Below are 17,198 nucleotides of genomic sequence, written 5' to 3' on the forward strand. Positions count from 1 at the left end.
TCTGGAACTCAACACAAACGAATGAAGAAGCCTCTTGTGTCTTTGAAAAACGTATACTACCAACGATCTATGTATACAGATGCTCACAAGATGCCCTGATATATGGGATGTCAGTATCGGACTTTGTAGATGGTAAGACATCTGGAGGAAAACCAAAGAATTCCTGGATTGGATATCGAGGTCAAAATTCCTTAACATTCCGATCTGACAGATGTTCTCGAAGGATAGTGCCGGCTTTAGACGTTTTCTAAGCGCGGCAATAGACCCACGCACGATGTTATCAAAGTAAGTGAGGAACTCAACCAAGAAAGTAAATAAGTAACCAACTTGTGCTATTCGAATTCGTAAGAAAAAAGTAAAAACTATTTATAAGTTTCATATTTATTCAATTTTATTCCTTCATGAACAACTCTCATCTCCAGCCATTATACAAACATGTACAAATATACACCACAAGATTAAAATGATAGGTTGATAAATACTTGAAACAAGAAGTGCTTCTAAAGTGTTTATTGGCAACAATATGACGGTGACATTTATGTGACACATTGATGAAGGAATGAGTGGCACTTTAGGGGTGAGCAGCACTCTCCTTGGCTATAGCACTATTTTAAAAAAAGGGAATTCGTTAAATTATGTCAATAAATTCAATTTTTATTACCTTTTGTCCAATATCCATACACTTTGCAGGTGGTGTTGGTGATACATTTTCATCCTCACTAAAACGATTGTCCAATTCCTGTTGAGTTGGCTTTTGATATCCCAATGTCTCAGTTCCACTAACATAAACTGATTTGTCCCGGCAAATATTTTTTTCACAGCTCAAAAAGTTGCAGCATTTAAGTGATGATGAGCACTAAATGAGACAAAATAGAAATGTAATCATCATAATCGTTCAAATGAATGGGATTATAAAGTAGATGGAGATAGAGGATTTGATACTTGATGCTCTTTAAAATTGAGTATTACAAAATAAATTGAATGTAATTTTGTCAAATTTTCACACATTCATAGTCATTTACTGTTCAGATCTTAATCTCTTTTTTTTGTGTAGAGTTGTTTGTATGTGATGTAATGCTTGGTTATTCCAAGAAGCAGACGGGGTAAAGCAGAATCTAGGATATTGAGTCAAGTGTAGGTGAATCTGTCACTGTTAAAGTAAGGGCCTATTGGTCGAGTATTTATGCATTGATCCGGAAATTTGTAACTTTCTTTTGTATGAGGGCGTGGGTTCAATTCCTACCAGGAACCAACATTTCAGTATTTTCAAAGAGTGTTGTCTGTTTAGCCTGATACAATGTAGATTGCAATGGAAACCGTTGACGGTCAAAGAGCTCATGAAATGAAGCTGTCGATCGAGATTAGTATTGCACTAGAAATTGAAAATTGACATGAGATAGCTAGCGATAGATCTAGCTAGATTTCCCTGTCTCGGTATTGAAATTTGTTGAGAAATCAAAGAATTCCCTTGAAGCGTCGGTCTATGTATCAGATTCGATCTGGGTTTCGGTTTGGTTCTTGATCTGGGTCTCGGTCTAAGTCTCGGTCTGGGTCTCAGTCTGGATTTTAGTCTTGGTCTCGGTCTGAATCTCGATTAGGGTCGAGGACTCGGCCTTGGTCTTGGTATGGATCTAAGTCTGGATCTCGGTCTGAATCCTAAGTCTTGGTCTTGGTCTTGGTCTAGGTCTAGGTCTTGGTTTTGGTCTGCATCTCAGTCTGGATCTCGGTCTGAATCTCGATCTGAGTCTTGGTCTCGAACCCTCCTCGATCTTGGCCCCAGTCTCGATCTCGATCTGGGTCACGATCTAGGACTCGGTGTTGGTCTCGGATTTAGTCCTGGTCCCGGTCTCAGTTTCGGTCTCGGTCTCGATGGTTCGTCCAAAACCAAGACTTCTTGAATTCCTACTCAAAATTTGAATGATCTTGAGCTTCATTTGAATTTCGCATTTTCGCAAATCTTGAAATCAATTTTAATCATGGCAAGCGATAAATATGCTTAAAATAGTGAATTTGCTTTCACTAGGACTATCTCAGCTTTAAAGCATTCCTCCTCAATCGTATCCCACCTCCTCAATATCAAACATTATATGCAAACCATCCACACACATCCTTAAATTCCAACACAAAAGAAAAAAGTTATTTCTAATAAAAAAGGATTTGCAAGCTGTAATGAAGTGTCATTTTTATGACTGTAATAATGACTCAGCAAAATTTATTCATTCACAAATTCTTCTATGTCCAAAAAAAGAAGAAGAATGTCTTGAATGGAATGAAAGGAAACTTACAAATATGATGAAAATGAAAAAGTTTCTTTGTGATGAAAAAAAAATAATTTTCCTTCATTCTTGTTCCATGTCTTGTAAGCCATGTGGATATAAAATGAAATGAAAAAGAAGAAAAGCAATTCACAACTTGTTGACTTAGAAACATAAAGTCTGCAATAAAGTTATTTTCCTTTTTTTGAAATGGAATAATCCTTATGTTATGATATTGAAGGAAGTTTTGAGTATGAAGAAATTTTCAAGGATAGATGATCAATAAGTGCTTTTTAGGGATGAGCTTAATAAGGATTGAACGAAGAATTGAAATCGATTTAAGTTGGATATCCAAAGATAGTCTCGATTGACACAATTTATTCATGGCAACAAAGTGGCAAGTTCTATTTTTCATGCTTATTTCTATTAAAACCCAAGTGGACTAAAATACATTACAATTGGAAAGTTAATGCCCAATTGATGACTAGTTGCCCACTCGGGATTCTCAAAACGTGTGTCGATTGAGAATCTTAAGCATAAGCAGCTGCAAAACTCTTATTTTGCAGTCAAAAATGGATCAAAAACAGCCATCTCATGCCTGTAAGTCATTAGGTAGCACTTAAAATTAGTCTACCTAGCGGCTACATTCCCCAGCAATACGAATGAAGATGACTCATCCACGCATGCATTTATTGACACCAAATGTATTTTTCCCACGTTGTGGCCTCAATTTGGCGTTAACAAATGAATCAGTGAATAATACTGATTGATCATTTGGGTTTATGGTGCTCGGGTTGCCTCATTGATTTTGAACTTTGGGTTTTTAAGGTAGATAGTAAAATAACTGATTGATACAATCATAAATCAAGAATCAGAAAGATTCTGAGTCATTTATCTACCTGTTATTATCTAATTTTGTACCCTTGACCTCTCATTAACTGCATGACTCATTTTTGAAATCTCTTTTGAACCCTAAAATTGGGGGATTGATTTATTACTCAAAATGCATACTTAATACTCAATATTTTTTGAGAAATTCACTCGATACTCGAGCAGACAATGAGTATGCTCACAAAATTAAGCACGCTCAATTATATTGTCTAAAAACCCTCATTTTAGTGAGTCTGCTCATTGTCTGTTAGAGACACTCAATACTAGACTCTAGAAAATCAATACAGTATCAATCCCTGCCCATTGACACTTCTTATCCTAGACTTACTAATTCAATCTCCATATCCCATGTCACCAAGACAAATCTAAAGCAAACAAACAACCAAACTCAAATATTTCCAATATCCATGTTGGTTACCATGTGTCCATTCATGTATGTGATCAATTTCATTTGACGCATAAGAATTCCTTTATTAAATATTCTTTCTCGAAGATTTCAAAAGCAATTGAAATGTAAAATATTTGCAAATGTCGTCAGGTTGATATATATCTAGATGCTTAACATACTAGCTTGATTTGTTTATTTAATATTTGCTTGAAAATGAGTTGAATGGAACTTAAAGTTTTTTTTTGTTAAGTTACACAGAAATAACATTCAAATTTTAAAAGCTTTTTCATTTTTCCTAGACTGCAAAAGTCAAACATAAAGTTTTTCAACCAAGTTCAACTAATTAAAGTTTAATTAACTAATAAAAAGTTTTTATTGAAGTTTGGTTTAAGTTTGTTGCCAAACTTTTTTTGGTGAAGGATTTAAAAGCTTGATAATCGAAAAAGTGCTTTAATTTTGATAGAAAATTACTTAAAGTTGAGTTTAAAATTAGTTGAGGGAATTATGGTATAGAGATTTGATTTAGATTAGATGAACTAAGTTTGCAGGGCGGCCATTACTTGATTTTGAAGCATCTTGTAAGGTTAGTGACCATCCCGAGCGATACAGGTAAGGAAATATTCTCCTTAGAGCTTTTAAGGCTCCTCTTAAGCTCTCTATGAACCCCAAATAGAAACCACCTCAATATGGCAGCTAAATGACCATCATAAGCGACACAAATGAAGAAAGTTAAGCCACGGAGCTTTAAAGACTCCAATTTTGCACTTTTATTAGCACCAAATGAAACTCGTTTCTATTTGGCAACTAAATTGATATTCTGAACTACTTCAGAAGGTCTCGAAATATAGAACCGACTTAAAACTTTCTTTCCGCGCTGCAATGGATCCACATGCGTCCCAGTCTAGGAAACAATCAATTAATATGAATACCAAGCGTAGAATGTGTTGCTCAGCCATAAAACTAAATTCCCAAAATTGTGTTAATTGCCATTCTACTCTAACCCGTATTTACCACTTAAAACGGTTTATTAGCATCAAAAATCCCAGTTATTTCAATAATATACACAATAAACAGCCTCAAATTTCGCATGAAATCGGGAATCCCCAACCAAAAGTATTTGTATGTCATATTACATCAGCATTGTTTTAAACAACTGTCTAAAATATCTGTGAAAAATTCAGATTGTTTGTCCTTGAAGAGATTATGTCACTTCTTATTCCAGTTCATTGACTTTTTTTTTGGGGTTAAAGAGCTCAATAAGATTAATGTAAATCACCCGAAAATCAGTCATTTGACATTGTCAGAAAAAAGCTCATACAATTTGACTAAACATGTAGCTTTAAAGTCATAAACTAGCTTGACAATATAGATGACTGATTACTAGATATGACATGATTTAAGTCCCCATAATCCTCAAATATTCTATGCTCTTTTTCGTAAGGATGAAGCAGTATGAAGCAGCAACAGAAAAATATACAGGGCGGCTACACTAAAGTGGATTATCCTTAGAGGTTAGAGGCTAGTTAATGATCAGTTCTAACGTATTTTGGTCCACTCAGGCTAGAAAGTTCACCTGGCATACTTTTACAAAATCCCAAACCGTCTGAGACATTCCAAGACATCTTTAGTTGATAATCCAATTCCGAGGATAATCCACATCAGTAAAATTGACTCCTATACACATTTACGGTTTAGGATAATATCGAGTACTTTGACACCAAGAGTATCAGTAAGTACATTTGTAAGTGACAGGAAAATTCTTATTTGCTCAAGCATTTATCGTATCGCGCAATGTGAAGGAAGAATATAAATCAAACGAAGATTGTGTAATGAGCTTGAAATATCGCTTTAAATTCCATTCTTAGTTATAAACAGCCTTGATAAATTGAATAAATTAATTTTTTTTTCGATTAATGGATCATTGGTTGATTTGATTTTTTGATTTATTGAGCCTAAGACTGGCAGTTGGTGGGGGAAGTGGGGATATTATTTAATAATTGAAAGGAATTCTGATTGATTTGGTGATCTTTTGGGCATTCTTGATCAGATTCTTTGGATTTGGAAAGTCAGCTTAATTGCATGAATTTTGAGTTAAGTTTTTAATTCATTGATCATTATAAGTTGCGAATTTTGATCATAAATAGAGGCACTGAACTAAATGCAGCCTAATAAGGTCCATATTACAGTTTTTTGTAGTCTCAATTTCGAGATCTTGACCGAAATAGACGGGGACCGAGACAAAGGAATCATTCAAATTTTGGCAAATTTCGAGACCGACAGTGTTAAGGCTTGTTCCAAGTCAGGCCAGTGAAAAGTTTGAGAGTCCAAAAAACACAAACTGGAAACAAACCTAACCTTAAACTGGAATCGAACAAAATCCTGCAAGATTCCAGCAAAATCCAACTAATTTTGTACTGAAAATTCGACTAAATTCCCAATTAAATCAGAGCACTGACTCAAATTATTAACTTTAAACTCTATACATAATCACTCTTTAAATACCAAGCATAAAACTTCATAAATTGATCCTTAAAATACCAAAATCACATCTTTCTCTCTATTTCCAACTCACCTTTTTGCTTTTTCCTTGACAATTTTTTCCTTCATCTTCATTGAAGCGATTATCAAGCGTTAAATTTGGCTGTTGCTGATTTTGTTGTTGCCCATTCGCTAAATTGACGTCATTTGTGCTTTGTGCTATGACATTGGATGTCATGCATTTACTTAAAGTACAATTTTTTGAGCAACAATCTGTATTATCTTTACACTGAAAAAGAGAAAGAAAAGAAAAAAGAAATATTTATGTAGAAATGTGTTGTTCTGATAACAAGTCAGGCGTTTCTTATGTGTAATTTCTTTAAGCATATAGTTTCTTCTTTATCTTTGTTCAATGACCTTTGATTTGTGTATGAGTAGGTGATAAAAATATGTATTATTCTTAAGTGCAATTCTGGTTTTTTCTAGAATTTTTTTTTATGGAAGGGTCATTGAATGGATTGAAGATTAGAAGCTATGTAGTATCAGAAGATATGATGACTCAGTAGATACTCTTTCTATCTTTTTGGATATATCTAGCGGTGGAAACAATTAATGTAGGTTTACCAGATAATTTACACAAAATATCGAGACATTTTGAGGCTTTGTTGGAGTACAGCATCAAGGGAAAAAATACAGCAGTGTTCCGACCAAAAATACAGCAGATAGCAGCCCTAACATTACATTCCAAAGACTTCAAAACTGCACTTAACACACAATTCGAGCTTCGTTACTAGAACGGTGAGATGCAAAAAGATCTTCGAAAATTAGGCATGTCCTGAGATTAAAACCAGAACCTTTGGCTTGTAATACCAACGCTTTGCCATTTAGACCAGTGGTGAGCAACCTGTAAACCGCGGCACACGCTAATATGCAGGCAAAAATTCTTGGAAATGCTTTTAATCGTATGCTTAGGGACGTAGCTAGCAGGGTGATTGGAGGCTCGGGTCCGTCCGAAAATTAGCGTATGCCGATTGCAGTTTCGACTTACCAATAAGTTGTGCCGCGAAAAATAAAAGGTTTGCCCACGACTGGTGCAATTTCACCATTTATACTCAACTTATACTTCTTCAAACTTTAAATGCATAATCTTTAGAATCGCTTATTTATGGACAACAACCTGTGTTATCAAGAGTTGATCCAAAACGATCTTAATCATCAACAGATTCAATTCCCACCTCAAATCCAGCTTCACCGTACACAAATCTCAAATATTTAAATCATCAAAACATTTCCCTTATCACCTAATTTGCAATCTCATTCACTTACATAGTCACCTCCACTAACACAAATAGGCTTCTGTCCTGATCCTATAAATGATGGTCTTTGTCCATAAACAGCACTTGCGAGTCCAATAATAATAAAAGCTATAAAAACTTTAGCCATCTTTTTAGCACACAAAAAAAATGTTCCTTATTACGATTTAAAATAACAAAATTAATATCGATGACTAAACCTGTTGTATGCTCAATATTTACCGATCAACTGAACAAGCTTCAAAGAAATTGAGAATATTTAAAAGAGTATAAGAAAAGAATATTGTCAAACGTGATTGTAAATAAACAGTTCCATATTTGTGTGTACATGTTTAATGAAACGGATGATCATGAGAAAGAGAATGAGAGGGGAATGTCGGATTTGTGAGTAAAAATGACAAAGAAGAAGCTTACAATAATGAGTAAAGCTTTTGTTGTAAAAAATTATAATAATGGGAAATTTTCACTTTATGTACATCTCCTTGGGATTCAATGTAATTATTTGGTTTTAATCTGGGGTGTTAATTATTATTTAAATTGTCATGTGTCATTTGTCATGGCATTACAGTTAATGAGGGTTTTATCAGGTTTAACGGTTAATTTAAGACATTGAACCTTTTACCTAGACTGTGGAAATGTCGAAGATGGCCGTTATTTTTATTTTCAAAAATATAAATGACCGTTTATTTTGAATTTAAATTAACCGTTATAAAACTTCCTCCTTCGTTTTATTATTAAGAAAACCAAAAATTTGTTATGAAATTCATTATTTCTTAAACTTTGAATCATATTTTTGTCGTGTAATTACAAATCAAGCTTCATGTGACAGTTTAAATCGAAAATTTACAGATTTTTACATCGATTTGTATAACGGTTAAAATTAATTTAAAATTTCGACTCCCTTCGACGTTTTTTGAATCCTTCGACATTCAGTGTCGAAGGATTTCGACGCTCAGATTTCCACAGTCTGCTTTTACTGTTACTGGATTATTAGTTAAGTAATGCAGTTTGTATTGGTTATGGGTAAACGGTACTCTGCGATAGAGGTAGCTTCATGCACCATCTAAGGGAGGCTTTGAATCACAATTGATCGGTATGATCAGAAAAGTAAGTAAATTAGTTAGAAAGTTAGCTATTTCTGAATCAAATAAATGGAATTAAGTTCTTCACTGCACCATGAAGATGAATATCCAAGAAAATCTATTAAATAGGTGAAGGTTCGATTTCTACTTCCTCGAAATCAGAATTGGCAGAGCTTAAAACAGAATTGGTCGACTGAAACTTGATATGACTCTAATTTGGCGTCGGCTTCGATATAAATCCGGCATCATGTCAAAGTCACGTTAACTTTATGTCGTATCTAAGTTAGATTAACACTAGCAGACAAAGATCATCCACTCAAGATCAGAGTTCGCTGAGAGTACATTCGCAAGCATGCTCAACAAGTGCATTTAAATAGAACAATCTCTTAAAAGCATGCTCTTTGTCTGATTCGATATACAAAGTAAGATAAAACTTATTTTTGCAGTCATTTATTGGCATTGTGGAATTTGGAACCCATAAATAATGTCTTTTGAATTCCATATCGATTTTCTCGACACCATTGCGACTCTAAGATGAGGTATTTTTAAAGGATGACGAATTTTTACGTAGTCAAAAGTGCAAAATTGATTTCAATAAAAACTGAAATTTAGGATTTAAATGCTAAGGTCTGGTAACAATGCTAGTTACTGAATTAATAACTATCCAGAGCAACATGATACAGTCGATACATTAATAGAACCAGTACATCGTTGCATCAATAGTCGCAAAGGTAACCAAACGGTAAAGTATTGTCAGTATTTGATTCATTATTATGGCGAAAATTAAAAATTGTCGAATCCAGAGCTAGAAGTCGACTACATATGAACTCTGAATGGAAAAGTCTGAATTCAAGTCGCCTTCGAGCTCTGTTTGCATCGTGTCATTCGGATATGATGAATAACTAAGCTATAAATTCTTGATGTTATGATTATCTGACATAATTTACATATTTTGCCTATTCTAATATTTATTAATAACCATAAATTCCTAGAATCTTATCACATGCTATACCCCTGTTAATGAACTAGTTCAAGTAATTTCTTATGCAACTTCAATTTCCATATGAATAATTTATTACAGAAACAAATAAAGTAAATATTATGCATAGTAGAATTTGATACTAGTGTAATGTGTACATTTGCTGTTTTGATGTACATTGCAAATATTTTTCTTTTATTGTTTTGTAATGTGCACATTGCGCTACATGCATGCATTGATGATATCAATTTTTTATAGCACTAAAGTTTCAATGAATTTTTTTTATTTAATGTCGATGATTCAATCTAGTTTTTATTTATAGAAACATTTCTATCTTCGATGTTTACATGTTTTATGTTCTATGCTGTTGATGTACTTGAAGAGTTCAATGGTACTGATATTAATAGAATGAAATTTTTTCAATTCATTGATTCATTTCTCTTTCATGTCAAAATAATTTATTTGCGATGAATTTTATTTTTGTGAATTTTGAGAATTTTTATCGTTTTTTATTTTCATTTTTTTAATGACTGGAATTATTGACTGTGGAAATATTTAAAGAAAATAGAATTCAATGACGTTCTTTTTGTATGTCTAAGCAGTTTGAGGTTTTGTAAATGTTGACATTGACCTTTAAAATTGATAGTATTAATGATAAAATATTTTTTTTTTTCTTACAAAAGTGCAAAATTTCTGATGATTTTTTTTATTTTTGGTGATTTTTCCTTTTAAATGTTATTTTAGCACATAAAGATATTCGATCGGAACAAATTCATTCTTATTTAATTCGTTTGCCGTACAGATCAATTGTGAAACATAACCTTACTCAGTTGACACCTAAATCTGTTTCTATCATTGGCTTAAACCTACCAATTAACAACGGAAATTTCATATTCATGAAAAAGTGCAACCACTGTCTTAAATGGCAGGTGCTTCGCTCTCTGTAGTGAATTTTGCTGATATACCCAGCCATACTATCTTGTGATCACGGCATGAAATGTCCGATTATTCTGAAACGTTGCTAGAATTAAGTTCATAAAGTGACCATTTGCCAGAATAATTCGACACTTTATTGCTCTTCAGTCACACATACATACTGTCGCATGAATAATAATTATGAATTTTAACGAAAGATTCTAGATTATGATTATGAATCTGATCGAGAATTTTTGCGAATTCATCATAGTCGATACAGTCAACTCAGTATAAACAACTTGGCCTCAACAGGCAATGACTATGCTTTCATGGTACAGAAAGATCATCACGGAACCTACAAGCAGTCTCTTTGGCTGTTAAGGTGACATATACAGAAAACATACTGCACAGAAATGACCGAAAACCGGCCGTAGGCCGACTTAAATTTCACTTGATGGCATTAAATTAAGTTGTCCACTCAGGCACCTTACTACATAACAAGCATTCAAGTTCAACTGACGAAATAATTATAAAATATTTCATCCACAGTTTTACTCATCAAAATTTTGTGTTTCAACCGGACTCGGAAGTAAAATTGATCTGATGATCATTATCACTTACATTATCATTGACATGAGTTTCCTCATAAGTCACCTGCTTTACGTCAAATATTTTCAACTGAATAGTTTTTCAAAATGTAATAAAAAATCACCAATTCATTAATACATAAACAACAAATTCCCAAAAAATAATAAATAAAATCATCAAAACGGAAATGCTGAGTAATTTAATCAATAATACGTTACAATATGACAAGAATCCTACGTTATTTACTCTAGTATTGATAGTAAGAATAGAAAAAAAATATGTGTAAAAATATTTATCATCATAAAAATGAACGTCTTTTGATCTTGATTCAATTCACGTCTAATAATATTTTCTTTTATGTCAATCAGACATTCATAATGCGTACGTGTGTGTATGTGATGGTCAATGAAAGTCATTTACTTTAGTATTTTCCATCTGTTTCACAAATTGATAGCAGGTTTTGATAGAATAAAGGGTGAATTTGAAGGTGTTTTGGGTGAGATGTCCAATGGAATTGTATTGGGATTGGATTTTGATATTTAAGGAAGTTTATATTATTTTTAGCCTTATTGACCGATTTCTTAGTATAAACCTGCTCTTCCTTTAAGTATACACTTTTCCTAGCTCCAGTTAACTCTACACCTACACTTAGGTATGTGTCAATACCTAACTCTAATCAAGGTAAGCATCTACACTTACCATAAACCTATTCTTGCCCTACCCCAGAGTTCACACCAAGTGAAGCTGTAGTGGAAGACGAATGCCGAGAAACCGGAACCGGGGAAGAATCAAATACATGTCGTTACGATATCTGGATAAATCTGAAGCTTAGCAGCATGCTTACTTTAATTAACTATTGACAGTATATAAGCCATTGACCTACAAAGTTTTCTGAATACGACACACAATTTGTTGTGCTTTAATAATTCTTACGTCACACCTGAAGAGTTTGGTTACAAACAGGGTGACATACTAGTGTGTTTTGCAGCATAACCCAATGCATTGCATTCAAATATAACTACCGCGTGGTCAAGAAGGCATTAAATGTCGAGGAAAATGTCGGTCAATTTGCGAATTTGTCAACAACTTTTGAATGTGTTCTAATCGGGATAGTTTGATGTGTACGGGTGCAAACCTAAAATATTTTAAAACTATACAGCATAAGAAAACAAATAAGTTTGCCTGCCAAGATTCGTGCGCTTCTTCTCACCATTAAATCCTCAATTCCTAACTCTACAAACATCAATTACATCAACACACAACCCATAAATATGTGTAGCTTCACCTCTTATCTTTTGTTCCTCTTCAGCCATTTTTTTTTTTTATTTTTTCTGTATCAAAAAGACGTTCCTCTTATCTATCTCGTCAAATTTTTCAATAAATATGAGCGACTATTAAAAGCCATTCAGTTATTCTGCAAATTTTCTATTAAGGAAAAGCATCGAATTGAAGTAGAAGGAGAAATAAAAAAATCAGAGCAAAAATGAAATTTTTCGTACTTTTGGCATTCGTTGGATTAGCAGCATGTCAGTCATTTGACGCACGATGTCCACGTGGACCATCCGATAATCGACCTGAAGTATTTGGAAATCCAATGGATTGTACACATTTCTTCAGATGTTTTGAGGGACGAGCATTGGAATTGAGATGTCCAAGTGGACTATTCTGGTCAAATGCACATCAATCATGTGAGCAGGAACATCTTTCAGACTGCATCCAGCCAATCAGCCGTCCAAGACCAATCGAACCAAATCCAAACTTCCTCCAATGTCCAGCATTTGATGTTCCCGGTGAATTTGTTTACTTCCCACACCGAAATGATTGTCAACAATTCTATCAATGCAGTGCTGGACGTGCTGTACAATTGGAATGTCCACCTGGATTCTTATGGAATATTCAGCGTACATTCTGTGATCAACAACAAAATGTTCGTTGTGTAACGCCGAGAACTCTTTAAAATGTTCTTAAAATAACCAACATTTTTTTTCCTCACTTCCACTCAGTTCCAGTTGTTCTCCTTTTTTTTATTTTCCCTCCCGAAATTTTGTTTTTGTAAACGAAAAATGATTCATGAATAAAAATTCACATCCAAATGTACAAAATAAAGTCAATTTCTTTTATTATTTCAGCACACGAACGTCCATAAAAGTTAATATTTTTACGCAGCACAGCACAACTTCTTATCAATTCATGTTGTACTGTATTTTTTTTGAGTAATTTACTTTGTAATTGCCTACAAGCGACATCAATGGAGGCGACATAAAAGTAAATGAGGAACCGAAAATGACAATTTGTGTTGACTGCTTTTGTAAATTTGTTGGTGCTGGTTTTACTACCATTTATCTCATTATGATCTTTTTTTTCCCTAATTATTTTCAAAAATTGATGTTTTTAATTAACTGGAATTGGAAGTAAAGTTGTTGAACAATTTTGTTGGGGTATTTTTGGTGTATTTAAAGATAATAATGACGAATATTATAGGGAGAGTAAGAAAATTTTATGGAAGTGTGACTAATGCGCATTTGTTGAGCTCTGTAGAGTTTAGTATGACTATCAAGAGTCATACCTTCACTAATTAGTGTCTGATTAGGCTATGAGCTGTTCACTTATTTCACAAGACTGGAAAATCTTGGATTAAAACTGGAAAATCATGGTAAGCAGGGCTACTTCACTTGCCCTTACTTTGCTCTACCCCTAGAATATACAGCATAGGATAACCTTGGGTAATTAACAAAGCGTTTATGGAATATTCTAGGAAAGCCCCCAACTCATTGATTTTCCGCCCTACTTTCCACTTCCTGAACGTTATAAGTGAACAACCGCTTATCGAAGATAAGGACATCATGAATGCGGAACTGACCAGTTCCACAACTTTATGAGAAATCAAAAAGCATGGTAATAGAGTAGCAAAAAGCACACATTTTGTCTATGACTCACTGGAACAAATTTGGAACAAATGCAATTATGATCATGATTCATAGCAAATGACACTATAAGCGAGCGGACGAAAATACGTCAGAACTAATCATTGACTGCATATTAATTTTACTTCAACTAGTTATAGCCTAGTCCACAAGGGATTATTTAGACAAAATAATACCCCTAAAAATGCAAACCTTTTACTAATGTAGCTACACGCATAGTTCGGCAAAATTACTCTTTGATGTTGACTTGTTTCTGTATTTAGACATAAAATTTTTTAAAATATATTTGTTTCCGCTAATAATTTTACTGATAAGATTTGGTAGTTCCGACAACTTGACAGGACATGATGTTAGACATTAATTACGTCATAATTATGACAATTTAGAGTTTAAATGATTCAATTTTTAAAAAGTTGAAAGGATTAATATGAGCTTGGATTAGTTGGATTAATACTTAAGTTCCTAATTGCTCTATGGATTTCAATTTACTTCCAACGAAGCTTTGCATTTTGAAATTTCTGTAGATCATGAATATGTTGCACTATTGTAGTGTGGTTCAATATTTTTTTTGTGTTTGAGCACTTCTAGGCGGTAAGCTACGAGATGTAGTTCATGGAATTCCAAAAAGTTACGATTACTTATTTGTGCAGTGGTGGTCAACCTTTTATTTTTCGCGGCACACCTTGATGGTAATCCTTGACCGACATTGCACATGACGTACGGTTCATGGCATTTTGAGGCACAATAGTGCGCTACGGCACACAGGTAGTCTACCACTGCTCTAGTGAGTCGCGGTACACAGTTTGGACAGCACTGCACCAGTGAAAGATTCCACAAAGATCTAGACATAAAATTGATAAGTTTAATAATTTCAAGCTCAAATCATTAAACTTCAAAAATTAAACCAAATTCATTATATGACATTAAGGAAGTTTTAAGAACTGATATTTCAATCAATTCCTTAATAACTCAGTGATTAGTTCTCTAAAAAGTCCCATAATTCAAAGAATTTTACAAATTTCTTCAAAATTACCAACACCAACACAACCTCACCATCCACAATTCCTCAGTATTGAAACTATTTTTTTTCCTACATCCATACAAATCGATATCATCTGAGTCTAACTTCCCATAACATCCTCTCACACGCATCAATTAAAAAGAATTTCTCACGGGCAAAAAAAACACTTGTGTTAAAATAAAGAAACTGATAAGAATTCATTGTTCCTATATAAATAAATTGATGATTGTGACATTCTCTAGTCATTTTATTTTAGGCATTTGGTGCTTATAGATCGTAATAAAGGAAATAAGATAGAAAATTAAAGGAACTTAAATTTGACAATGAGAAATTGTGTCTCTTTATTGCTTCTGCTTGCCGTTGCGGTAAGCATTTGCAATGCACAAGCACCAAGACCCGCACCACCAACAGGAGCCAGACCAGCACCACCAGGCGCACAAGGTGGCGCACCAAGACCAGCACCAGGTCCAAACGGCCAAGCTAGACCAGCTCCACCAGGTCAAACGAGACCAGCACCACCATCCGGTGGACCAGGTGCACGACCAGCCCCACCTCCTGCAGGCGGACCAAACAGACAACAAGCACCACCACAATCTGGCGGACCAGCTCTTCCAAGAGCAACAAGAGCTCCTGGATCAGTACCTTCAGCTCGTCCAAACCCACAACAAAGTAAGTTGAAGTGAAAATGTGAAAAAGTGCAGCTTTGCTTCCTTTTCTACGTCAAATGCGCAATAATTGGCACTTGCTTCTTAAAATAAATTAATTAATAATTATTTTACAACTCATAGACGGTGTTGCCCCAAGAGTTCCACCAAATCAACCAGGAAGAGCACCAACACCACCATCAGCAGTTCGTCCAACAACAAGAGGACCAGTCGCTCCAACATCTGCACCAGTTGTTCAAGCACCAAGACCACCAGCACCAACTCCAGCACCACCAGGTGGAAATAATGGAAATGGAAATCCAAATCCAAATCCAAGACCACCAAATCCAACACAAGCACCACCAACAACAACACAAAGAGCAACAACAGCACCAGCAGTAAATGCTCCAACTCCATCACCAACCATTCCAAGTGAAGTCACTGATGGTCCACAATTCCCAACAGCACCAACTGTCGCACCAATTCCACCAATTCGTCCTGTTCAACCACCACAACCAAATAATCCATCAAATCCAATTGGCCGTCCAGATCGTCGTTGTCCAATGATTTCAGATGCACGTACACAAGTTCAATTGCCACATGAGAATGACTGCGGACGTTACTACAGATGCGATAGTGGATTAGCTTTTGAATATACATGTCCAGAGGGTCAACATTGGAATGCAGTAAGAGACATTTGTGATTCACCAGTTACAGCTGGATGTCGTACAGGTGGTATGGTCAATTGGAATCAACAATTTCCAAATTGGAACATTCCATCATGGAATAATCAACCACGTAATCCAAATCCAGGATATGAACATCCAATCATCATACCAATGGCACCAAGAACTTAAAAATTGATTGATTTGCGGCACATACGTGTCTGAATTCTTTTTTTTGTATTTTTTTTTTTGTCGATCTATAAGTGAACAACAACAAAATTTTAGACTATATTTGTTAATATTATTATTATTTTTATTGGTATTGGTATTATTATTTTTATTATTATTATTATTAATTACTATTTTTTAGTACGAACATTAAACAACAACCTGAACTTTTTTTTTTTATCGTAAAAAACAACAAAAGCAACGAGAAACTTGTACTTTAAGTGTTGCTCTTTTTGTTATTTTTATTACTTTATTCTTTGATAACAATCCCCTGATTCCATTTGTGATGAGTGAAAACCTTTTTTTTTTTATTTGTGTGAAGGAAATAACGAATTATAATCGAAAAAAATATTGTATTAAGCATTTGTTGAGTTTGTGGTGAATATTTTTTGAAATTTAACATCGAAAATAACTCATTGAAAAATGATGAAAATTAAATAAAATAAAAAGGAGACAAAATTTTAAAAAAGGAGAATAAATAAAAACTGGAGAAGTGAGAAGAAAAATATAAAATCTTAAAATTGAAGACTTATTAATTAATTTAAAGAATAATAAACTGAAAGTTGGATTTTTAAATTCTTATTTTACAGATTACAAAGAAATTAAACAGTTTTGATAAATTTAAAAAAACTTTCAAAAATTTCAAAATTTCAAAATCTCACAAGATTTAAAAGTTTAAAAGATTTAAAAATTTCAAAAGATTTAAAAATTTCAAATGATTTAAAAATTTCAAAAGATTCAAAAGGTTTGTGAAAGATTTTGAAAGATTTAAAAATTTCGAAAGATTTAAAAATTTGAAAAAATTTAAAAGTTTCCAAAATTTGAAT

General features: G+C 33.9%; 2 protein-coding genes across 2 annotated transcripts; one reads left to right on the forward strand and one right to left on the reverse strand.

The window, feature by feature from the left end:
* Positions 1 to 363: 363 nt before the first annotated feature.
* Positions 364 to 7,558, reverse strand: LOC139099532 (uncharacterized). Its single transcript, XM_070652017.1, has 4 exons — positions 7,339 to 7,558; positions 6,107 to 6,301; positions 662 to 856; positions 364 to 605 (listed from the first exon to the last, which is right to left on the reverse strand). Exons 1-4 carry the CDS (start codon positions 7,453 to 7,455, stop codon positions 537 to 539), a joined length of 576 nt encoding a protein of 191 aa, XP_070508118.1. The 5' UTR covers positions 7,456 to 7,558; the 3' UTR covers positions 364 to 536.
* Positions 7,559 to 12,293: 4,735 nt separating this feature from the next.
* LOC139099498 (uncharacterized) lies at positions 12,294 to 16,892 on the forward strand. Its single transcript, XM_070651970.1, has 4 exons — positions 12,294 to 12,843; positions 13,371 to 13,375; positions 15,142 to 15,503; positions 15,623 to 16,892. Exons 1-4 carry the CDS (start codon positions 12,373 to 12,375, stop codon positions 16,333 to 16,335), a joined length of 1,551 nt encoding a protein of 516 aa, XP_070508071.1. The 5' UTR covers positions 12,294 to 12,372; the 3' UTR covers positions 16,336 to 16,892.
* Positions 16,893 to 17,198: the final 306 nt, after the last annotated feature.

The sequence above is a fragment of the Chironomus tepperi genome, unplaced genomic scaffold, assembly GCF_022539635.2.
Source record: "Chironomus tepperi strain 1889 unplaced genomic scaffold, CSIRO-AGI_Ctep_v1 contig_472, whole genome shotgun sequence".
Classification (NCBI taxonomy): domain Eukaryota; kingdom Metazoa; phylum Arthropoda; class Insecta; order Diptera; family Chironomidae; genus Chironomus; species Chironomus tepperi.